Source organism: Moschus berezovskii, chromosome 27, assembly GCF_049115385.1.
Source record: "Moschus berezovskii isolate FMDL1 chromosome 27, NW_MosBer_1.0, whole genome shotgun sequence".
Classification (NCBI taxonomy): Eukaryota; Metazoa; Chordata; class Mammalia; order Artiodactyla; family Moschidae; genus Moschus; species Moschus berezovskii.
Genome location: NC_142486.1, coordinates 8,097,588 through 8,122,825, shown reverse-complemented (window position 1 = coordinate 8,122,825; position 25,238 = coordinate 8,097,588). Strand labels below are relative to the sequence as shown.

The 25,238-nt window shown below is 51.2% G+C and overlaps 1 protein-coding gene across 4 annotated transcripts in view; it reads left to right on the top strand.

Moving 5' to 3' along the window:
• Positions 1–25,238, top strand: part of POR (cytochrome p450 oxidoreductase) — a 63,372-nt gene that overhangs the window by 24,789 nt on the left and 13,345 nt on the right. For all 4 annotated transcript variants that reach the window (XM_055410079.2, XM_055410080.2, XM_055410075.2 and 1 more), the window contains exon 2: positions 13,121–13,312. In XM_055410079.2, the coding sequence (XP_055266054.1) occupies positions 13,134–13,312 (179 nt within the window). In that variant the 5' untranslated portion in view covers positions 13,121–13,133. The remainder of the gene's footprint in view (positions 1–13,120; positions 13,313–25,238) is intronic.

Genomic DNA, 25,238 nt, shown 5'->3' with positions numbered 1-25,238 from the left:
GTCGCACAAATAGTGCAAAGAATTTTTGAGTACTCTTTACACAGATTCCCCAGATATTAACATTTTACTTTATTATTTTCTCTCTTTCTCTCTCCCTTTTGTTATTAATATCTTTCTTTCTGGCTGCCCGGTGAGGCAGACAGGATGTTAGTTCCCTGACCAGGGATCTGACCCCTCACCCCCTGTGGTGGAAGTGCAGAGTCTCGATCACTGGACAGCCAGAGAGATCCCTCTCTTTCTCTTTTAAAACTGAAGTGCGATTCACCTCCATCTGTCTCTGTGTTAGTTCCAGACGCACAGCACAGCGGTTCAGTGTTCCTGTACGTGACAAAGCGATCCCATGACCAGTCTGGTAACCGTCCGTCACCGTGCAAAGACATCACAGTAATATTGGCTCTGTTCCCCATACTGTGCAGTTCATCCGCATCCTCTCTGGCATTCAGGGAACCAGTTTGTTCTCTGAATCTGTCTGTTTCTGTTTTGTAAGATTCTACAGGTAAATGCAATATATGGTGTTTGTTTCTCCATGTGACTTGTTCCACTTGGCACAGTGCCCTCTAGATTCAGCTGTGGTGTCACAGATGGCAGATTTCATTCATGCTTATGGCTGAGTAAATTTCCATTTCATACACATACCATATCTTCTTTATCCATTCATCTGTGGATGGGCACTTAGTTTGCTTGCATATATTGGCTATTGTAAAGAACGCTTAGGGGTGCACTATGTTCTTTAAAATTAGTGTTTTTATGTTCTTTGGGGAAATACCCAGAAGTGGAATTGCTGGATCGTATGATGGTTCTATTTCTGATTCTTTGAGGCACCTCCATAGTGTTTTCCATAGTGGCTACAATACCATACATTCCTGCTAACACCACACGAGGATTCTCTGCTGCATTCACACCAACACTTGTCTCTCTCACTGTCATGGTTTTCCTTGACCTTTTTGATACTAAGTTGTACATATGAAGTACACATAAGTACTTCAGTGTTTCTCTTCTAAAATCCAAGGGCTTTTTCGCCATAGTGTAATAATATCAGGAAATTAACACTGATATTCTGTGTTAATTGTCTAATCATGGAATTTTTTTCAAACTTACCACTAATGTCTTTTATAGCAAAAAAAAAAAAAAAATGTGTTTTTTCTTGGTCCAAGATTGCACTGAACTGTAACCACCCACTCTTTACTTTCCTTTGATCTGAAGCAGTTCCTCAGTCTGCCTTTATCTTTTGTGACCTCGACATTTTTCAAAAAGTGAGGCCATCTCTTTATAGAATGTCCCGCAGTGTGGATTTGTCTGTTTCCTCCTGATATGATTCAGATATGTTTGGGTGGAAGGTCACAGAAATGGCCTTTTGTCCTTAAAGCTCTGTGTCAGGTGCTTTCACTTTGTCCCGGTGTTGAACTTTGCCCTCTTGATTATGGTGGTGTCAGCCAGGTTCTCCACCATAAAACTCTCTTTTTTCACATATAATCTTTTAGTTTATCATCAGACACTTACCCCAAGTTTTAGCACTCATGGTTCTTGTCTGAAACAGTTATTAGTCTGATGGTTGCCAGTCGGTGATATTCTATCCGTTTCTTTACTTCTCCTGCATTTATTAGCTGGCATTTCTACTCTAAGGAAGAACTTTCCCTTCTCACTCATGTGTTTATTCGTTTATTTTTTTATTTCAGTATTGACTCTTGCATTATTCTTTTATCCAGTGGGTTCTAATCTGTTGCTGGCGGTATTTATTTTGATGCTCAAGTTGTCCCAGATTTCCCAGTGGGAACCCCTTCAGGTGAACCCCTGCCTTCTTAAGACATGTCCCTGTCGTTCTTCAAGCCCTTCCTTACTCTAGCACAGCAGAGTGATCCAGGTGCATCTACTGCTTTTCCTGCCCTTATTCCCGAGTCAGCCATCTCTCCAAGGAGCCCTAGTTTCTTTGGTTGGAGAATGGTGTTGAGAGCCAAGATTTGGATGCTAAATGGCTTCTTGCTCCTAGGATATCTTTACTTCCTCTCAGCAGACAAAACTAGGAAATACACACAAACACATACGCATTTCTGTGTTCACCTTCATATATGAAGAAACCATTGTGTATACTGATAGCTGTAGTTTCAGTCCAACCCCACAGCTTTCATTCCCTGATCTCTCTTCCCATATTTGTACCTCCCTCCTTCAGCAGTAAGAAATCCAGCTCCTGTTGATCTAATATCGTAAGTAACACAGTCATCTCCTTATGAAGAATAGACAAAGCAAAGGTCCTTTTAGACTCCTACCCACCACCATCATATTCTAGATGTCTCCTAGAGGAAATCACTATTGTATATGTGCTCCTGGATCGTTTTTCTGGATTTTTCTTTTCTTTCACTAGTGGTTTCATAATGAGACTGTCACTGCTTTCTGCGTTACGTCTGTATAATGACAGTATTTCAATGAGAATACCATTCGTTCCACATAACTTTTTTTTTTTAGCTATTGTATGGCATCCCATTACTTGGAATGGAAAACATAAGCACCCAGTTCAGGGGCTGGTACAGGCAGTGCTGAGCTCAGTGAGAGACACAGTCAAGGAAGAAAGTCAGCAGACCCAAAGGTCTGGGCATTTTTTTTTTCCCATAAGAAAAAAGCTTTAAAAATATTTTTCCAGTTAGGTAAATAGCACATATTTATTATTTTTAAAGAAGCAAGTCATACATTAAAAATAAAGTGGGGAAAAAAATCTCCCCCCGAGATAATATTTTGGCGCTCCTTTCACATATCTTATGCAAATGCGGGCATAAATATTTTACATCCTAGAGGACATGTGCTGTTTGGTGGGTACTTATTTTTCCAATGTAACGTACATACAGTAAAGCGCACAGTCTTTTAATACGCAGCTTGATGAATTTTTACATAAACTTCCCGGTAACTACTGCTCCAGACGAGATACTGGACATTGCCCAGTTTGCCAGAAGGTTCCCTTGTGCCTCCTCCTCCACTCATGACCCTTGACCCAAAGGTAACCACTGTTCTGAGCGCTGTCACCACTGACTGCTGTTGCCTCCTCTTGGAGTTCAGCCGTAAATGGAATCCTTTAATAAGGTCCTCTCCTGTGTTTGGCTTCCCTCGTTCAGCGTTATGTCCATGAGATTCAACTGTGTTGCTGTGGGTAGTAGCAGTTCATTCTTTATCATGGTCATGGGCACTTACCTTTTGTTGTTTACTTCTTATCATTAAGACTTTTCATAGTAGTCACAGCTACATTTATGACAGCACATAACCCTGTGCTAGGCACTGTTCTAAATCCTTGACAATTTCAGCTTGTTTCCGTTCAGTTCAGTCGCTCAGTTGGGGCCAAATCTTTGTGGCCTCATGGACTGCAGCACACCAGGCTTCCCTGTCCTTCACTATTTCCCGGAGTCTGCTCAGACTCCTGTGCATTGAGTCAGTGATGCCATCCAACCATCTCGTCCTCTGTCATCCCCTTGGCTTCCTGCCTTCATTCTTTCCCAGCATCAGGGTCTTTTCCAGTGAGTCATTTCTTCACATCGGGTGGCCAAAGTATTGGAGCTTCCACTTTAGCATCAGTGTTTCCAGTGACTATCTAGGACTGATTTCGTTTAGGATTGACTGGTTTGATCTTCTTGCTGTCCAGGAGACTCTCAAGAGTCTTCTCCAGCACCACAGTTCAAAAGCATCAGTTCTTCGGCGCTTGTTTAATCCTCAGAATAACCCAATGAAGTGGGTACTACTATTAATATTATTATAATAACATGTCCTTGTCTCTGTATCAAGTTGAAGAAGTTCCCTATTATTCCCAGTGTACCAAATTTTTTTCATCATGAATGGATGTTGAATTTTATCAGATGCTATTTCTCCATCCACTGATGATCACATGAGGTTTTTTTAAAAAAGCCTATTGATAGAGTGAATCACATTAATGTTTGGATATTGAACTAACCTTGATTCCTGGAGAAAACTCCATTTGATCATGATGTAGTATCCTTTTTACATTTTGTGTTATTCGATTGGCTAATATTTTAGATTTTTGCATCTGTGTTCATGAGGCATGTTTGTCTGTGGTCTTCTTTTTTGTACTATCTCTGTCTGGTTTTGGTATCAGCTTAATACAGGCATAAAAGAGTTAGGAAACTTTCTATTTTCTGTAAGAATTTGTACAGAATTGGTCTAATTTCTTCCTTAAATGTTTGATATAATTCATCAGTGAAGCTGTCTGCTTCTGGAGTTCACTTTTGGTGATGATTTTAACTAGTAATTTGAATTATTTTAGAGAACTCTTCAGCTTGTTTGTTTTTCTGGAGTGAGCTCTGACAGTTCGTGTCTAAGGAATTTATCCATTTCATCTAAGTTATCAAATGTTGACATAAAGTTGCTCATAATTTCCCATGTTACCCTTTTAATGTCTAAAGAATCTGCTGGTGTCCTCTTTTTCATTCCCTATATTGGTGATGTATATTTTCTTTTCCTCCTGGTCATTCTGCCTGAGGTTGATCTATTTGAGAACAATCTGTATATCATGAGTTATAAAAATTCTAGTATAGTTGATAATTTAAGGATTTGTTTTTAAGAGAAAACTTTTTGTTTAAAAATATTTATTATTATTATTATTCAGGGAGGGAATCAGAATGGACCTTAGTAACAGACACACATTTTATTTAGTTATGAAAATATTTATTTATTTGTTTATTTTGTCTGTGATGAGTCTTAGTTGCAGCATGCGGATACAGTTCTCTGACCAGGGATTGAATCCATGCCTTCCAGCATTGGGAGCACAGAGTCTTAACCACTGGACCCACCAAGGAAGTCCTTAGATACATGTTTTAATTCAAGCTGCACCCCTCACCAGCTGTGTGACTTCAGGGGGCTGAAAGACTCGTCAACAACCCCCAGGGATGCCCCTCTTCACAGCGGGAAAGCCGAGCTCCATGGGAAGCATGGACTGATCTTGGGACTGGTGAACTTGATTAATCAAGAGAGTTAGTACTTCTTCCCCCTTCCTGCCTTTTTCAGAGTCTGCTCTGCGCCTCCCGGGCTCTCTTCCCGTTGCCCTAGTCCTTAGACTGTGAGTCAGATCACGTATCACTGTGTCATTGTCTGCTTTTGCTTTCCATAGCTCTTCTTTAATGTGAACTAGAAGCATGTGTGTGTGTGTGTCTGTGTGTGTGTTTCAAAGCCTTTGAAAGAAGGGAAAGAAGGTCAGGAATCCATGTTGAAGTGTTGACTCAGGTCAGAAACGAAGGTTTTCCTCCTGGTATCGTCACCAGTCAGCTGGTTCAGTTTTATGATCATGAACTTGGCGAGTCTATGTCCTGGGCCCCTGGCGTGGCAGGCAGTCTGTCATTAAGTGCAGATTGCCTAGCCTTGTGTTGGCCCATGCCCACTGATGGGAGTGGGGCGCGCCTCACCACGGTTCATTTCCTTCCTGAGCATCTTTGTCAGAAAGTTCTTCCTGGGGAGTGTGGGAACCTCCGTCCCTCCGTTCCCACTTCTGCAGTGCAGGGCCGCCGCCACCTCTGTTTCCTGACCACCCAAAGCAGGGATTGGCTGCCTCCCAATCTTCTCTTTAGGGTAAACCTCTCCAGTTCCTTTCCAGCTTCTCGTGTGTCATGTTTTGGGGACCACGCCATCCCGGGGGCCCTTTTCTGACGGTGTTCTGGTTTGTCTCCGACACTCCGTGTGGGGCCCGTTTGTAACCCTGCCCGTGGACCCTTAGTGCAGGGCCACTCTGGGAAGGCCCCGCAGGCTCTGGCCCATCCCACTCCCTTTGCTCAGAAAGCGGGGGCATAGCATCTGTTTTGCAGGCTTGCTGTGTGAACATTCCCAGTGAACGGTGGCGTGCCCTGCTTGGGGTGGGGGTTTCTGATTGCCCTTTGGGGGTTCTCATCACACCAACACCCCTTATTCCCAATCAGGCACCAGAGGCAGAAGCCGACCTCAGCACAGGTCTGCCCAGACCTTGAGTAAACCAGGGCAGGTCTGCAGCTCTGTGCTTCTTTTCCGTATTTGAATTCACAGTCAGTGAAGGCAAAGCGGTGGTCAGGAGGATATTGACTTAAAAATGCACATGAGAGCTGTGAGACAAGTTTTATTTGGGGCAAAATGAGGACTGCAGCCTGGGAGACAGCCCCTCAGCTCTGAGAAGCTGCTCCAGAGAGACGGGGTGGGGAGAAGGACAGTATGCATGTGATTTTGGTAAAGGGGAAATACATGCAGTCAGGCACAGATTTTTCCAGAAGGTTTCTGCTCATCTCGTGAAACTTTCTGCTGGCCACGAGGAGCAGTCGTTACCATGAAGGATTTTAGTGCTTTTCTAGGTATGAGGAGTTGTAAGAATTGGGCTCAGAAAACCAGCTCCTGGAAATATCTATCTGAAGACCTGTCCTGCCAGTTTTTCCCCTGAGCACAGATGCCTCATTTCTGCTCTCCACCCTGAGCTCCTTTCAGGGGGTATTGAAGGTCAGCAGCTGCAGTAGCCCATGATTTAATCCTCTTCGGGGTCGATGACAAGTGCCAGTTTGTAGTTGAGGGGGTGAGCCATGTGAACTTGGCTTAGAGGAGCCCAGCCCTTCCTCCTGGGTCTCTCCTCCACGTCTCATGCCAGATGTGTGGGGGTTTCCCCCACCACGCACAGCAACTGGGTGCCCTGCAGTTTAACTCCACGTTGATACTGTCTACCTGGAGATAGTGTCAGATCCCATAGGGTGAGGGCTCAGTCCCTCAAGACTGCTCCCCGCCTACCCCCACTGCAAATGTTGGTCCCAAGTCCAGGGTGTCATCTCTGGCTCTGACCGATGGGCTGTGCACGTGGGCTCCCACAGCCCCCTTCTCAGGTTTGATTAATCTGCTGGAGCCACTCACAGAACTCAGGAGAACACATTTACCAGTATATTAAAGGATCTGGTGAAGGATACAGGTGAGCAGGCAGATGAAGAGACACAGAGGGTGAGGTTTGGGAGGATCCTGAGCACCAGGAGTTTCTGTCCCTGTAGACTTAGGGTCACCCCCCCAGCACGTGGCTGTGCTCAGCAACCTGGAAGCTCCTCAAGCCCCGTGCTTCTGGGATGATCAGTTATTCAGTCCATTTCCAGCCCCTCTCCCCTCTCTGGAGAAGGCATTGGGGTCAGGGACTGAAAATTCCAAGCTTATCCCCTGGAGAAGGAAGTGGCAACCCACTCCAGTATCCTTGCCCGGAGAATCCCGTGGCCAGAGGAGCCTGGTGGGCTACAGTCCATGGGGTCGCAAAGAGTAGGACATGACTGAGCAACTAAATAACAACAACAAATTCATCACTTGGTCTTCCTGGTTACCGGCCCCCATGCAGGAGCCCACTCACAGTTGCATTCAAACAGAAGACACTCCTGGTGCTCTTATCACTTTAGGAAATTCCAGGAGTTTTAGGATAGAAACTCTGTGCCAGGAACAGGGGGCAGAGGCCACTGTATGTATGTATATATATATATTTCTATTATCTCACAGCACTCGTGTAAAGTCTCTTGTATCCATAAATTGCCCTTGCTAACTTTTAGTATTATCAAGTTCTAAGTTATACCCTCAGAATGCCCCAGAGTTCATAGCCAAGGGCTTAGGGGATCTGTGGGTTCACACTGCTTTGGGTTCAGGCCAGTGACTGAGGCCCCAGAGAGGCCGAAAAAAGAAACAAGCGCACGTGGCTGTCCACAACCGGCTGCAGTTCCGGTGGTCAGCGGCCGTGGGGCTTTGTCAGCTCCGTTTACGCTGAGTGATGCTAGCTCGCTCTTCTGCCTGCTTCTTGCCAAGTCATGCTTTCACAGATGCAGCTCCCCTGGCTGCCTTCCTCTTTCACTTCCTTGCATCAGACACAGTGCCCGTCACGTGTCTCCACATTCCCACCCATAAGCCCTGTTAATCGGGGGGAAAGTCATCAGCCAGGGCATTTGGGCATCCGCAGGGAGCGTGGGCCTGCATGAGTTCTAGTCTAGGATGCCTTGGTCATGGCTCCACGTCTGTGCTGATCCTGTGGGTGCAGCCACTGTTTGGGGTTACCACCCTGCCACCTGGTTCTGACTGTGCCACACCCTTACCCTGTCATCACTGCCACCCAGAGCTCAAAGGTCTTAGGCACGTAGAACAGTCCTTCACGCACTGGTCTTAAATCTTTTAAAGGCCAGCCTGTTACTCACCACACTTATACTCACGCATGCATACAAATGCATTTTGTCCTGCCTCTCTCGAGTCATGCTAGACTCTGTAACTACTGCTCTTTTATCATTTTTATCAGTGGTTACAAGTGAGTAACTGCTGCTGATTTATCAGGAGGCACATGCTTCCTTCAGCTGGACCTTTCCCTCCTTTACCTGACTGGTGGACCTTGGTTATTTTTCCTGTCCCAGCTCAGAGGTTGGTCCCTGGGCGACTCATCTTTGACTGTTTGGTCCATCTTCCCTTCTTCTTCCCCAGAGCTCCGTTTTCCCCTACATGTGGCCCCTCTGTGGTTTGAAACCACTGGATATGCCCTACAGTGGCAGAAATGGGTTGGCACCCTCCATCCCCCACCAGCATTGGGACAGAGGAGGCCTGACGAAAGAGAAGACTTAAATAAGATTTAGAGTGTTATAATACCCAAAATGCTTAGGAGCCAATTAAAAAAAAAGTCACTCACCATCCTAAGAATTAGGAAAAATCTCAACTTGAACGAGAAAAAGCAGTCATATAGAAGATAAAGAAGAGCCGAACAGACATCTTAGAACTGAAAAATACCATAGCAAAAAGAAAAGACCAAAATTCCAATGGGTGGCACCACAGCAGAATTGGCAGAGGAAACCACCGGTGAACTTAGAAGAATGGAAATTACCCAATCTGAGCCAGGAGAGAAGCTAGAGTGATAAAATTGAGCATAGCCTCAGGGACTTGGGGACAGCAAAACACACTTAGGTCAGCATGGCCCCAGGAGGGAAAGAGAGGATGGGGCTGAGAAAGAATTTGGAGACAAAATAGCTGAAAAGTTCCCAACCTGCAGATTCAAGAAGCTGAGTGAATGGCAAACAGGATGAACCCAAAGAAAGCATCGCTGGCCTTGTGTGGGTTTAAAAGCCCAGCGAGGCGGACACTCTAGCCAGGGGGTAGTGTGTTCCAGCTGCTCTTTTGAGCAGTGCTCTCAGCAGGCTGCCTTGGGGAGGCCCTTTCCCCTGAGTTATCTCTCAGGCTCTGGAGGATTAGCTGTTAGGCAAGAGCAGGCTTGGTTTCCCTGAGGATTCTTTCTCTCATCTTAAAGAACCTTGGTGGAGGTTTGTGACCCTGAACAGACCCTCCTCCTGCTGCAGCGGGGGTGCGGGGTCCTGGGCTCCTTGGAGGCGACGGTGCCTGCTTGCCTGGGTGATGTGCACACTAAAGGGGTGGCGTGAACTGCTTGCTGGCTTCCTTCCTTCCTTCCTGTTGCTGCATTCATGCCAACTCGCTGTGATGTCAGCGCCAGCTCAGTTCATCAGTTACTGACGAGAAGTTATGTATGGCGATGGCAAAGCTGCAGATACTTTCTGGAGGACGCTCTGAGGCATCAGGTGTTGTCGGCAGTTGGATAGAGAAAGCGCCCTTCTCTTTTGGCCACGTTTGTCCCTGCAGCAGCTAACTTAGCTCTTGCCACGCCCTTGGCCCCAGGTGGCCAGCGATTTGTTCACCCTGCTCTGTAGGCTGTCGGGCTGCCCTGGGGACTGCTGTTCAGTTGCCTCCGACTCTTTGAGACCCACAGACTGTAGCCCTCCAGGCTTGTCTGTCCATGGGATTCTCTAGGCAAGAATACTGGAGTGAGTTGCCATTTCCTCCTCCAGGGGATCTTCCCAACCCAGGGATCGAACCCACATCTCTTACATCTCCTGCATTGGCAGGTGGGTTCTTTACCACTAGAACCACCTGGGAAGCCCTGACGTTGCTGCCTTTGACCTTCAGCATCAGTGGGAACTGGCTAATTGGTGCAGTTCAAAAGGAGGAATAGCACCTGTCTGTCTATTTATACCCGTTTCCATATGTATAATGTCTTTATGATAAAAGTGAAAAAACTTAGGTACAGATCTAATGTATGTTAAAAGATTTAATCAGACCTGCTCTTTTTGGGGTGCGGGAGACTTACTTGGCTGGTCTTTGATGAACCCGATTTTTTGTGTGTCTGATTTTTACATGTAAGAACGTGAAAGCCTCCTTCCTGCCAGTAAGGGATTTGCCTAGCTGGTGACAGGCCTGTGGCAAGAGCCTGGTCTGGTTAAGAACTTCCTCTATTTTCTCACAGCCTTTTTATTTCCTTCTGTTGCTGACCGATGTTGCTTTTGGTCCCGTGAGCTCTGTACTGTTTGGTTTTCCTGCTTCCCACTAAGTGCAAAAGAGTGAATGATTGACAGGTGGTCCGCACAGGGCTCCCAGAGTCTCCCTCGAGGGCCTGTGGGGACCTCAGACTGTCTCACGGTCAGCCCCCGCACGCTTGGAATGGAGAACACCCACCAGGCAGGATGGTCAAATTTCTTCCATCTGAATATTTCATACGCAGAGTAGAGTGATTTTATGCAGCAGGGTCTTGATTCCCTGACCTTGCCGAGGTGCCTCGGGGCATCATTGCTGGCACCCAGAGGCTTGGTGTCTGTGCCCCTGAGCGCAGCTTGGGGTGTTACTCAGTATCAGCGTGAGATCTTCTGCACTCCTTTTGACACTCTGTGTGTCTTTGCAAAGCTGGGTGTTTGGAAGTTGTTGGGATCCAGCTACTCCTAAATGGAACTCTTTGGTATGTCTCTTGGCCTCGGGATACCATTTACTGAGATGCCAGCTTCACAAGCCAAGGAAGTCAGGGGACCTGTGTCCTGGAGGATCACCGCATGGGCATGCTCCCAGCCACTAAGTTCTTTTCAGTAGGCTTCATGTCAGTGGTTCATGCAGTTGGTACATCCTGTGTGTTTCGGTGAATTCATTGACTTCTTTCATTCCATGAGAACTTTTTTCCAGCCCTAGATGATGTGCCAAGCACTGTGCTGGGAAAGTGTGGCACACACCCCCCACTCCGGAACTGACAGTTGAGCCAAGGTCTGAGGACTGAGTGGGGAGAAGGTAGAAGGAGAATATCCCAGGCCCAGGTCAGGGCCCTGGGGCAGGGACACAGCTGGAGAGAAGGGCCGGTGGTTTCATGTACACCATGGTGGGACGATGGCGGTTTAACAGTTTGTCCTTGGCTTCAGCCCCCAGGCACGTGGCTCCGATCCTAGTTGGGAAGCATGAGGTGAAGGTTTTTCCCGACTTCCTCCTTGCCAGCCTGCCAACCCTTCCTTCTCACCACGAGTCAGATACCCAGGTGTCTTGGGGGGCCTGTTCATCCCTCGGGAACTGGGGACAGAACAGAGAGACGTGTCCACTCCATCCCCCGGCTTGGGTGAGTGGCAAGCAAACCTCACCCCCCTGGAGCCTCCCGCCCTCTGGTGGAAATCAGATGATCTCCAGGGTCCTTTCCACCACCCTCTGCAGCTCTGGTCTGTCTGACATTTTACATCTCAGAGTCAGAGCTGTGGAGACCCCAGGTCTGAGTGCTGTGGTTGACTTGCGTGCATGGCAAGAAGCAGTCATTTAGTTTTGTGGGTGTCAGTCCCCCCTTGGTAAAGTAAGGAAGCTGGCAGTTGTTGCGGGGGGCTCTCCTGGACCAGCACGTCAGCCCTGATGGGACCCCCAGGCGGGCTCCAAAACAGGACAGGTCCCCTCTACGGCACAAGTCTCATGGGCGCGCCAGACACCACTGCCGGGGCGGGTAGAAAGACGTGACTAACCCTGAGTAAACATTCAGTGTGTTTATAAATCAATTCTTTAAACAGTACTTTCTGGGTACTCGAGTTAAGATTGTCTTTTCACATCAGATATCGAAAAGGGTGAGCTGAGGTGATCTCGGGAACTCAGCCCCTGAGACCAGCCCCTCAGATTAGTGACCAAGCTGAGAAGCAGGCTGGAGGGCCGCCCTGAGGGGCCCGCTCCTGGTCCTCAGCTGACCTGGGGTCCCCCGCTGTGGTCCCCCGGAGGCAGTGACAGCTAATGGAAGTCACGTGTGAAGTAATCTCCCATTGCCCTCCTCGCGGAGCTGTAACTCAGGCATTTCTGACCGAGCCCGGAGCCATGGTTGCTATGAGAGCAAGCCACTGGGTAGGAGCAGTGATTGCAAAAGGGCACAAGGAGATTGCAGAGCCAGCCCGGCCTTGGTGACAAGAGGCAGAAACGCACTGCAGGAGTGTCTGGGCCTCTGTTGATACCTGCCAGGTTTCAGTGGTGGAAGGACCAGTCGAGCACCTTTTGAGGGGACTAAACAGGTTGGTGTGGTGGGAGTCCCCGAGAACACCATCTGGGAACTAAGCCAATTGGGGTGTGTGTGGGGGGGGTTCCCCTAAGACCGCCGTCTGGCTCGGGGGTTCGGCGGGACTCACAGAACTTGGCAAAGCTGTTTTACTCCCAGTCATAGTTGATGACGGCCGAGGGAGACAGACCGAAAGCAGCAGAGAAGACTCAAAAGAGCCCGGCAGAGGCTTCCAGGTGTCCTCTGCCCGTGGCCGGACTCTCCTCCGGGGGGTCACACGGCGTGCTCCGCTGGCAGCCACGTGTGGCCATGTGTTTTAAGTGCTGCCGGCAAGGCCCCCTCGAGCCTTGGTGTCCAGGGTTCTTATTGAGAATCAGTCTCAAAGGCCCGGGGCGCCCCCATGTCTGAGCTCACCTCTTGAGTCTCCAGCACCCCAGAGGTCCCAGCAGTACGGTGTGACTCAGAGCCTCAGGTATTCCCATAGGCCACAGCATTAGCATAAACCATCTGAGTGACCCAAGGTCTCGGGTATGCAGAGACATTCTTATCAGGCGGCACATTCCAAGGGCTCAGAGGTTATTTCCAGGGAGCTGTCCAAGGGCCGGTCCCTGAAGACCTGTGGAGTGTGCCAGGTTCGGGGCATCCCAGCCCTGGTTCCAGCCTGTGCCCAGGTGCACCCGGGGCTGAGCAGGCACCACGCAGGCCACGTGCTCACTCAGTTCTGGTCCCGGGGCGCTGCCTGTTGCTGCAGCCCTTGGGGTGCGCAGCCCAGACCGAAGCCTTCAGGGGGCTCCCCAGCGGCCCCAGGCGGCCCCTGCTGACATCTGTCGTTCTCTCTCCCGACAGATTCCTAGTGAACATGGCAGACTCCAGCATGGATGCCGGCACCACCGCATCTGAGACGGTGGCTGAGGAAGTGTCCCTTTTCAGCACAACGGACATGGTCCTGTTTTCTCTCATCGTGGGCGTCATGACGTACTGGTTCCTCTTCAGGAAGAAAAAAGAAGAAGTCCCCGAGTTCACCAAGATTCAGACTACGTAAGTGACAACGCTCAGGGTCCCGCCCGGAGCACGTCTCTGCTGTCCTCCCAGCAGTGCTCAGACAGGAGTGAGCAGCTGAGAGGGGCGGGGCCCCTTGTAGCGTCTTGGGTTTTGCATGATTGGTGGGCTCTGCTTCCGGTCCAGCTTCGTAAGCCCTTCTGTTTATGCTGCACCCCACATCGGTCACGGTCCTTTGGTGCCTGTCTCGTATTCAGGCGTCACAGGAACCAGTCAGAGCAGGAGTCATTGTGTGCCGACAGGCAACCCGATGCCCCGGGCGCACCAGGTCCGCAGCACAAGGCATCCAGTTAGCATCTCACTCCAGGTGCCTAATCGTGCCTTTTGTAAGCACACGGGCTTATCGAGGCACCATTCTCAGGGCCAGGGCTCAAGGCAACCGGTCCTTTTGGGATTCCCTTGAATCCTTTTCATTGTTGACAAGGAGAGAGTTGCAGTTTGATGCTGCCTTATCACCTAACAGCTGCTCATTTCTCTTTATTTCATTTTAAAATTTTATTTGTTTTAATTGGAGGGTAATTTCCTTTCTCTTTTTAAATGGAGAGAGGAGCCTGGAGCTTAAGAGATTGGTCGTGGTCAGGGGTTCGTGACAGCATAAGAGAAAAGCTGTTTTTTCCTCCTCTGCCATCAGTGCTCAGACTGAACGTGTCTTTGACCGAGTAGTTCTCCAGCTCTCTGGACCCCAGCTGGGTGTGATACTGTCTCCTGAAGTTAGTATCAGCTCCCCCAGGTTACGGGCTCAGCCCCCCAGGACTGCCCCTCGCCCCCCTCAGACAACGATCAACAAGTCCAGGTGCCAGCAACTGCCTGGGTCAGAGGTTCCCATAACCCCCTGCTCGGGTTTCATTAATTCACTAGAGGGTTCACAGAACTCAGGAAAAGACCTTTCTCAGTAAGTCACCTGCTTAGTGTGATTTAGTAAGAATAAAGGAAATCAGAAACGGCCAGATGGAAGAGAGGCGTAGGGCAAGGTGTGGGGAAGGGGCACGGGGCTCCCCTGCCCCTCTGGGCTGCCACCTGCCCAATCCCTCTGTGTTGTCAGCAGCTCCAGGACTCTCCAAACCCCATCCTTTTGGGTTTTTGTGGAGGTTTCGTTGTGTGTGCATAATTGATTAAATCATTGACTGTTGGGTAAGATCAGTAAGCCTAAACGCAGTGACCCCGCCCTCACGGGGCTCTTGTGGGTGGCGTCTGTGACATCAACCAGCTCCAGCCCTGCCACTCGGCAGCTGCTGAAGTGTTTGTGTCCCAAAGTGTTCTGTACCTAGGCCTGCACCAGACGGCACAGGTATGCAAGGATGGCTTGTACGTTAAAGAAGCTAACAAGTCAGGATGTGGAGAGGTACTTTAAAAAATGGTTTCTGAAACACTTTCAGCTCAGCAGAGTGGGTGGCTTCATCACTCATGGTGGAGGGAGAGGTGAGCAGGCTGGAGACACAGGCTCTGGGGTCTCTACTGAGGCATCCGCTCTCGGAGAAGTCAGAAAGGTGTGCTGCAGGAAGGGGGCCACATTCCAAGACTTCAAGGGCTTTGCCAGCAGAAGGCCAGAGCGGGGCGGGGAGGCTGGCAGGCGAGCGGAGGCCAGCCTGTGCCCCTGGAACTGGACAGGCACATTCGTGGTGTGGCAAAGTATTCTTGGCGAAAAGGTATGGCACTCAAGATAAGAGGACCAGTGCCCAGGTCCCAGTTTAAAGGGGCCCTGCGTCTGCTCGTCTGTAAGATGCAGGCGTGTCCCCACCCCTACCCCCGAGGGAGTCTGTGCCATGAGAGAGCCTGGAGCCACCATTCTCGCGTTACCGGGGTCCCTGGGCTCGCCAGCTGGACTTGAAACAGAAGTCCTAGACTTTACAGATTCATAGATTCAAATGGTTTCTCTTTGCCAGAGCGCTGAAACTCTTGTTTCCCTCTTCATGACCCTAAAATTTTCACCCTACATGTTTCAGTCCCCTTCTCGTCCCTTGTGGCATCACGCTGAATACCTTGTGGCCAGGGTCCTGTGTGTACACTGTAAGGAGAAGCTGCCATGGAGCAGTGGCCAGGGTCCTGTGTGTACACTGTAAGGAGAAGCTGCCATGGAGCAGTGGTCAGGGTCCTGTGTGTGCACTGTAAGGAGAAGCTGCCATGGAGCAGTGGCCAGGGTCCTGTGTGTGCACTGTAAGGAGAAGCTGCCATGGAGCAGTGGTCAGGGTCCTGTGTGTGCACTGTAAGGAGAAGCTGCCATGGAGCAGTAGTCAGGGTCCTGTGTGTGCACTGTAAGGAGAAGCTGCCATGGAGCACGGTCAGGGTCCTGTGTGTAAGGAGAAGCTGTAAGGAGAAGCCGCCATGGAGCATGCTCAGGGTCCTGTGTGTAAGGAGAAGCCGCCATGGAGCATGCTCAGGGTCCTGTGTGTAAGGAGAAGCTGCCATGGAGCATGCTCAGGGTCCTGTGTGTAAGGAGAAGCTGCCATGGAGCATGGCCAGGGTCTGTGCCCTGATGTTGGTTACAGAGCTTTGAGTCCTGACCCCCACCTCACCCTGTGTTAGTCTCGTGACATTTGCCCTCACTTAATCTTTTGAAGTCTGTGTCTTCAATTATAAATTGGAGATAACAGTAGAATTGACCTCATAGGGCTGTAAAAATTAACCGACATACTCCATCATAGAGCTCTTTGCCCAGCTCCTGGTGCTTAACGAGTCCTCATCGTTAATACCATCTCCAGTCTTAAAGGAACCTTCCAGAACACCATCATTACCCTGTTCTGCAGAGAAGGAAGCTGAGGTGTTAGCGATTGAGTGTGCCCGAGGTCAACAAACTTATAAGCAGAGCTGTTTTTTTTTTTTTTTTGAACCCAGATCTACAGACTCCACAGCCCCCAGTTTTCCCCGCTTTGCCAGGCTGCCTTCTGTCTCTTAAGACGTGGGTAATATACCAATTTAAAGGTGAGAGAACTGAGACTCAGAGAGGTCACCTCACTGATGCACCCGGGCCACGAGGCTGGCCTCCTGTAAATCCCTCCATGCTGTCCCTGCCCTCTGTGCTTCCGGCAAACACAGGCGGTTCCAGCCACAGCTTGGTGCCTCCCTCACCCACCAGCCCCGCGGAGAGCCAGCGGTATGGGGACTGTCCGCAGCCATGGCTGGATCAGTTCTCACTGATTCCCAGTGGCTTCCAGTTGGTCTTTTAAGGCCTTTCCAGGCCTTCACCACCTGAGATAGTGAGTCCAGACCTTTGGGCATGGATGTTTTTTAAAAACCAAGCCAGTGGGAGTGGCTGTGTCTTGACAGCAAGCACAGGACGCGTGTCTGCATCCCCCCGATCCCGGACTTTGGGGTGCAGGTGATCCCCAAGGAGCCCCTGTGTCCGCAGGTGAATCTCCAGGCATGCTGGCCTCGGGGGGGCCCTCACCACAAGGCTGGATTGGGCTTTAGACCCTCAGGAGCCCAGGGAGGGCTTCGAGGAAAGGTCAGTTCTAGAAGGCCTCCGTGGTATTTTTCATAAGCTCTTTATTGAAATGCATAACATGCAGACATAGAAGTACACAGATCTTAAGCACGTGGTTTGATTATTTGTCACAAAAGGGACATAATCATGTGACAAACTTCCCCCACCAGTCTCACCACCCCCAGGTCTCCCACTCTCCTGACTCTTGAGAGAAGTGTCATCCACGTCCTGGGATGTGTAGCGTTCGGCCATTTTTCCTGAGGTTTCTCCATGTCATGTGTAGTGATAGTTCTCTCGTTATTATCATCACATGGCGTTCAGTTGTGGGCATAAACCATTATTTATTCACTCCCATCACGAAGGCCCTTTAGATTGCTTCAAACCTCGGGCCTTGTTCCCAGCGGTTCTGCAGGGAACATCTGTACAAGTCGACATGGTTCTCGTGTGGACGTAGCTCTGCTGGGTGTGTGGTAGACGTGGAGGCGGGGTCAGAGGAAAGGCCCATGTGTTCCTGTGTTAGATACGGCCAGTTTCCAGGCCTGCGAGTGCCAGCTTCCCGCCCTGCCCCCAGTGTGCAGTTGCTGTCCATCCTCACCAACACTTATTTTTGTCAATTAAAAAATTTTAGCCTTTCTGGGGAATTCCCTGGTGGCCCAGTGTTTAGGACCTGTTGCTTTCACTATCAGCACCTGGGTCTGATCCCTGGTCAGCGAACTAAGGGGTTTTAGCTTGGATTGTGAAGCACCTGCCTGCAATGTAGGAGACCCCAAGTTTGATCCCTGGGTCAGGAAGGTCCCCTAGAAGAGGAAATGGTTGCCCACTCCAGTATTCTTGCATGGAGAATCCCATGGACAGAGGAGTCTGGTGGGCTATAGTCCATGGGGTTGCAAAGAGTTGGACACGACTTAGCAACTAAACCACCACCACCACTACAGTGAACTAAGACCCCGCAAGCTGCATAGTACGGGCAAAAAACAATTTTTAAATTAAGAAAAACAATAAAATTTTAGCCATTCTGATGGGCATGTGGTGGTACCTGTTTTAATCATGTTTCAGTGATTTTTCATATGTTTACTGGCCACTGAGGTGTCTTTTGTGAAGGTCATTCAGGACACTGCCCATTGTTTTCTTGTCAGGTTATTGACCTTCTTCACTTGTCGCAGTTCTTTCTGTGTTCTAGATCCTAGTCCCTTGTTAGATACCTACATATTGTCAGTATCTTTTTGTAACTTGCCTTTTAACTCTCTTAATAGTATCTATCTTTTTGTGATCAGAAGTTCTTAAACTGGTCCAATTTGTGAACTTTTGGTTGGCCTTCACATTTATGGTTAATGCTCTGGTGTCCAGTTTAAGAAACCTTATCTTATGGTCATGGAGCTTATCTTTTGTATTTTCTTCTGAAAGCATCACTCTTGCAGTTTTTATCTTAGATCTGCCATCCAGCTGAAATTGATTGGGTATCCGCAAATTGTCAGGGCCCTTTGAGATTCATTTTTTCCTTTATGGATATCCATGTATTCAGTCCAGCACCATTTATTACAATAAAAAAGATCTTTCTCTTCTCACTGCACTAAAGCTTCGTCACTGTGGATATAAATCAGGGGACCAGAGAGATGGGGGTTGACTTCTAGACTCCTTGTTCCGTTGATCTGTTTTCTGTCCTTTCCCCAATAGCACACTGTTCTGTTTTCTGTGATTTTATAATAACTCTTGACTTGTTATCTGGTAGTCCAAGTCTTCCAGCTTTGTTCTTTTAAAATTCTGTTGGCTTTTGGGGGCCCTTGGCATTTGCAAATAACTTTTTTTTTTTAATTTGGCCACAGCTCAACTTGTGGGATCTTAGTTCCCCAACCAGGGATCAGACCCGGACCCCAGCAATGAAAACAGAGTCCTAACCACTGGACTTGCAGGGACTTGCTTCCATATAACTTTCAGAGTCAGCTTGTCAATGTCTACCAGAACAAATGGAAAAAAAAAAACCTGCTGGGATTGGATGGAATCTGTCAGTTACTTAGCATCTTCCATTATTGAACCTTGAGCCTTCTAATCTGAGAACATAGTTTTATCCCCCTGGGGAGGTCTTTTGAACAGTTTGCAGTAGCAGTTAAAGGCTTGTAATAGAGAGCAGTTACAAGCAGCACATCCTCATAGTAATAATCAGTCTCCTCCCTCTTTCGTCTGCACTCCCTCTCGCTCCTCACCCTGCGCTCAGCTTGTACCTCTGGGCAGAGCGCGTGGGGCCAGGGCGAGTCCCGATGGGGGGACCCCAGGCTGGGGTCTGGAGCTCAGGGGGCCCCTCTGTGCCCTCATGCACTTTGCTCACACATATAATACAGCCCCCTTCCTGTTGGGTGGGAATTTGTTTCTTTCCTCCTCCCATGGTGCAGAGATAGTGTCCCGTTCCTGCCCTGTCCTCTGTCTGGGTCTCCAGCCCAGCCCAGGGCCTGTCGGAGAGAAGATACTCGGAGAATGGCTGTGGACTTAGTAAATGCTAAGATCTGCACGTGTGTCTGCCTCTCCAGCAGACTGGCTCACAGGCTGGTTGTGGTTTATGTTACATTTTTTTCTTTTAATTTACAACGTTGAAAACCCTAGCTGCTGCGGCTGCTGCTGCTAAGTCACTTCAGTCGTGTCCGATTCTGTGTGACCCCATAGACGGAAGCCCACCAGGCTCCCCCGTCCCTGGGATTCTCCAGGCAAGAACACTGGAGTGGGTTGCCATTTCCTTCTCCAATGTGTGAAAGTGAAAAGTGAAAGTGAAGTTGCTCAGTCGTGTCCGACCCTTAGCGACCCCACGGACTGCAGCCTACCAGACTCCTCCATCCATGGGAATTTCTAGGCAAGAGTACTAGAGTGGCTTGCCAACTCACTTCTATATAGCCTCTTTTGAAAAAGGAAAAAAAAAGCCCAGAGGACCCAGCCACACTGTGAGCCCACCATGACCGCGGCCAGCAGGGGCTGGGCTGAGCAGGGCCACCTGTGTCGAGGGGGTCCACACGGCAGCCTGCGCCCCCAGCCAGCCCCAGCGTGCTCCCCCTTGGCTCTGCACACAGCCCTGGGAAGCCCTCACCCCCACAGCCTGCTCCTCTTGTGGCGCCTAAGAGGGCTTTCAGGAAAAACAAAGCTGCTTCTCATGGAACATTGCAAGCAAACACCAAAGCATGAAGGGGAACCCATGCCCCCGTCACCCAGTTTTAGCAGCTCGCCGCTCCCGGCCATTCCCCACTCTTGCCAGATTATCTTAAAGCTAGTGTATGATTTCATTGTTAGTCCTGTAACTCATATGAATTATGAATAAAGAAATCACATGATTTCATAGGAAATTGGAACTATCTCCTGTGAAACTATACGGAAACCTGAACTAGGAGAATATTCCAGTTCTTTCACATTCAAGGACTTCTCCTTTCTAAAGCTAAAACACCGCCTCCCTCCCACCCCTTCAAGTCCACAATGCGTTTTAGTGTCATTGGATACTTGGCCGGCATTGTTCATGGTCCCTTGAGTGACTGAGCCATTTTTTTTAAACTTTTCTTTTTTTTTTTTTAATTCAGGACCTAAAGCCATACATCACAATTGATTACTCAATCTTCTCAGTCTCTCTTTTGGAGGGGTCAGGTCTACATGCAGTAAAATTCTCCTTTTTTAAAAAAATGTATTTCATTTATTTTATTTGGTTGCATTGAGTCTTAGTTACAGCATGTGGGATCTAGTTCCCTGACTAGGGATCGAACCCAGGCCCCCTCCATTGGGAGCACAGAGTCTTGGCCACTGGACCACCCGGGAAATCCCCCAAATTCTCCTTTTTTAAAAAAATTATTTTGAATTGGAGGATAATCGCTTTGCAATGTCATGCTGGTTTCTGCCATGCACATTCCGCTTTTTAAAGTGCACAGTTTGATGAGTCCTGACAGGTGTGTGCAGTTGTGTAACCAGTGTTATGGTCAAGATACAGGACATTCTGCACCCCAGAAAGCACCCCCCCAGGTCCCTTTGCAGTTGGCATTCCCCAGCCCCCACCCCTGGCAACTGCTGACCTTATGTCTGTCCCCGCAGTTTTGCCTTTTCTGGAAAGTCATGGTCACTGGGACTGTGGCCTCTTGTGCCCGGTCGCTTCCCCGCCACAAGTGACAGGTCTCTCTCGGTCCGAAGGCTTCATTCCACCCCCGTGACTCCCTCTCAGCATTTTTTGTTGAAGAAACCAGATCATTTGTTTCCCTGAGTTTCCCACAGTCTAGATTTTACTGACTGCATCCCACTGGGGGTTGCTTCTGAAAAGCCACAAAGAAGCTCATTTTCCTCCGTGACCTTTGTTTGATGGCTTGCTCTCATCAGAAAGGCCAGGAAGACCGGGAGTCGAGGCCACCAGCAGCATCTCTGGCCATTCTCTCTCTCCTGCGTGCTGGCTCTTTGCACACCCCGCTCAGGGCCACCCTTCCTAGACAGGGGTCCTTGGCTCTGACAGTGGAAATGCAAACAGGTTTCACCGAGAGCAAAGCATGCGGAAAGGCCATGGAGGGCGGGCCGTGCCCGAAGCCGCCTGCATCCGTGGTGGGCTCAGGGCGTTCACGCCACCCCTGTACTCGGAGTCGGGGGTTTTCCGCTGCCACCGGGCCACGAGGGACCGCTCCTGTCCTTGATGGGATTGGGGAGGTTTAGCCATTCTAGCCAGCTCCCCGAAGCTCAGACGTGGCCTGTCTGGGACTGCAATGCAGGGCCGAGTGTCAGTGGACCTTCCGGCCTCACCGGGCATCCCTGGGCTCTCGGTGCCAGAGGCTCCGTCTCTGGGGGTCAGGGGCCAGGGCGTAGGGGCACGCACGAGCGTGGTGCAGTGGACAAGGCCCAGACAACCCGAGGCGCCACTGCAGGGATGTCAGGAGGGAGGCGCCCCAAGCTGAGCCTGGAGCATGTGTAGGAAGCCGGAAGAGGGCTGCGTGTGCAGACGCCGGGACCGGGAGAACAGCGCCTGCTCTGGGGAAGGTGCATCCTGGCAGGGCCTGGGTGTAAGTCACCAAGGGAGTCGGCGGTCAGGAAGGGAGCCAAGGTAGGAGAGCTGAGGCCGGGGAGGGATCCTCAGGGCCTTGGGGTTTTATCTGACCCTCATGAGGAGCCAAGGGGAGGGCTGGTGCCAGGGCAGCCCCGAGAGCCATGGTTTGCATCCGGTCCCGGGACGCGGTTTGGAGAGGATTGGAGGATGGGCATTGGGAGGCATCCTGCTAACCAGGACCCATGGTGTCCACCGAGGGGTCCACCAGGGGAGCACCACCCCCAACCCGAGTCTCAGAGCACTCTCAGTGACAGGGAGGAATCCCTGGGAAGGGCAGTGAAGTGTTCACGGGGACCGCCGTGTCCTGTATCCTGACCGACAGGGCGGCCGGGGAGATGCAGCCTTGCTCTGCTGGGTGGGGGAGGAGCAGACCCTCAGCCTGCCTTGGTGGGGAGTGGGAGGGTGCCTCTGGGCTTTCCTGGGCCTGGAGTTACTGCTTCAGCCCCAAGCTTCACTCCCCTCCAAAGTCAAATGGGGCCGAATCCTTTCTGTCTTCCCAGTGGGAGTGGGCGGGGCAATTACCTGAAGCAGAAAAGGAAGTGGCAGGAGCGCTCTGTAAGCAGGGGTCCCCCCTTTCTTGGCTCTGACCCCTGGCCTCCCAACTGCTGCAAGCTACCACCTGCCTCACCACTTTCCACCCACGGTGGTTCCCGCGCTGGGCCCAGGCAGTGGAGAAAGCCGCTGTTTCCTGTTTAATCTCCAGGGAACCACTTTGTTTTCACCCCAGGCAGCTTTTCCCAATCATTAGTTTTTTGCCATGAGGCTCCAGTGGGTCTGCCCCCTTCCACCACCTGCTCTGCCACCATTGGAGTCACCCAGCTCTTGGCCCCTCTCCTGGCCTGCCGCCCTGGGACCTGGAGAACTGTCGCTACTCGCAAGGCTCTGGAAGGGAGCCACTCGAAAGCAGCTGCCCCACGCATCACCGGGAGCAAGGGAAAGTCTCAGAAGAAATCAGTTCCGCTTTGCCTAAAATTAAATTTCAGAAACCCTTCTGAGCGTGGCCTGGGACTGGAAACAGAATGAATCACGCCAGCCCTTGTGGTTCTTCTCAGTCCAAGTGACTCAGTGTTCTTGTCCACCCTCCCTCGGGCCGATCCAGCCCCCCCGCCACCTCCGCTGTAGTTGACCTCAGAAACCAGAGACAGTTCTGTCCCCAGTTTGGGGGTGGGGAGCCTAATTGGAACCGTTTGTGCCCTGGAGCTGTGTGGTCTCAGCCCCATGCCTGGGCCAGCTGCGGCCTCTCGTGATGGCCGTTTACTTGGGTGCCTTCAAAGGGGGACTCCCCATGTGGAACCATCTTAGCCCATCCTGCTGGGCGTCCCCCGCGCTGCAGTGAGGGGCCAAGATGTGCTAGTTTCATGGACCTTCTACCCCAGGTGACCGGACCCAGTGTCACAGGCTCTGTCGCCCACAGTTCTTTTGTAGGGAGGGAGATGGGAGCCAGATCTAATTTAACAGGGTCCCAGGGTGGCCGGCAGCAGGCTCTTTTATGGGGACACAGCCCTGCCATAGCAACCTGCCCCACTGCCTTCCAGGGTCCAGAGGAGCTTTGTTCAGCCTTCAGGGCTTCATTTTTTTTTTTTTTTTTCCCTTAAAGTGGAAAAGGGGGAAGCTGTGGGGAGAAACGGCTCTGCTATAAACAGTTACCAAGGAGACCCCAGCCGGGGCTGGGGAGGTTTCCTCCTTCCCTCGGTCCATACAGGAGGAGGAGGGGTGTGTGCCAGACGCAGAGGCTCATGGGAGGCCCCAGCCGGGAGTCCTGGTTCCTCCCCGCTGGGCCCGCCAGATGCGGCCGCTCTCCCAGGCCCCAGGGTTGGAGGCAGGCAGGGGCTCGGCAGAGCTCCTGAGAAGACCAGAGCGTCCGGGAGGATGTGCGGCATCCACGGGCCGGGCTGCCCACCTCCAGCGCCGGTAGAGAATGGACAGAGCCCAGCCTGCTAGCTGCTGCCCCCCTGCACACGTCCAGGGGTGCAACATTCTACCTGGCCCCCGCGGTCCAGAGCAGCTGGGCATGAGAAGCCATGGGGTGCGCTTACTCAGCTCATCAGGACGAGCCCATCCCGAGGTCAGTTCCAGACAGCGTCCAGGGAGACGGTGTGGATGCCCGTAGGCACCCCCACTGGGGTGTGGAGGGAACTTGCTCCCGGGCAGGGATGTCTGGAGGCACGAGGAGGGCACGGCCTCAAGGGCAGCTGCCGGGGGCTTGCTGGGGCATGGCCACCCTGGCCCCCACTGTCCTGGTTTGCAGGCTGCATGTCTCTGCTTCCGAAGAAAGGGGTTTAGACCAGAACCAGGAGGGCCGCCGTCACCCTACGCACTCCTCGCTTTGTGAGAGGTCAGGCTCTGAGTGCGAATCCCTGTGTGGAGCGGTCAGGACGGGGGAAGCCAGCCGAGGGCACCCAGGGGTGGCCCTATTCAGGGCCTGGCAGCTGGGCATCAGCAGTGGGAGCGAGAGGAGCCTGCCCCGTGTTGGGCAGTGACTGGAGGCACGGATGGCGTCTCCCCCTCCTCCTCAGGTTTCCCGTCCCCCTCGTGGCCCTGTGGGTGTGATCTTTCTCCGGGGGCTGAAGCTAAGGACAGTGCTGACCTTCAGAAGTGCACTCCTTTCTCAGGAGCACCCTGTCCTGGGGGTGGGGGGCCTTAGCACGTCGTTCCTGCCTTCTGACACCCCCAGCCAGACCTGCGTGGAGGGCCCCCTCTCCACTCCCTGCCGGCCTGGAACACCCCCCTCCATGCAGCTGCATAGGGAGCCCACCCCCCGGCCCTCCTCCCCAGAGCTCATCCCCACCGGCTGCCTGGGCCTCATCCAGGAGCCCCTCAGCTACCGTGGCTTTCCCTCACCGGAGCCATTTCCTCCCTGAGACTAGAGCCCAACTCTTCCTCGAGGCTTTTCCTGTCTCTTTGGGCACAGTGCCTGCTCCCTCTGGAGCCTGTGGCCTGCAGATACCCCATCCATTTGGTCTTCTCACATCTCGCCCTGCTGAAATCACAGAGCCACCCGAATACTTTCCCCTCCCTCTTTACCCCTAAGAGTTAGACAAGTTCCCAGTGCGGAGCACCCCACGAGGGCAGCTACGAAGGTGGAGGTGTAGGGTTTTCACTCAAGGAGTCCGAGGCCTCGAGAGGCCTGGCTTATCCAGTCGGGGGCCCATTTAGTAGAAGCAGGCTTTGACCCTGAGCCTCTCTGCTCCTGAGGTGTGGCCCCTTCTCTTCCTCTTTGATTTTCTGAGCCTGGTGACAGGCCCTGGGAAGGTCGGAGCCGCCTCGTGTAGTCTCATGCCCGCCCTACCTTGGCTGGCCCACGTCACCTGGAGCCGGGTGTTCAGTGGGTGGTGGGCGTGGCCCAGTCCGTGTCTTCAGTGAGGACTCAAGTCCACTTGGCTGAAGCTTGTATGGATGCCTCTGTCCTTTGAGAGAGGAGAGCTTTTCCACTGATGTCA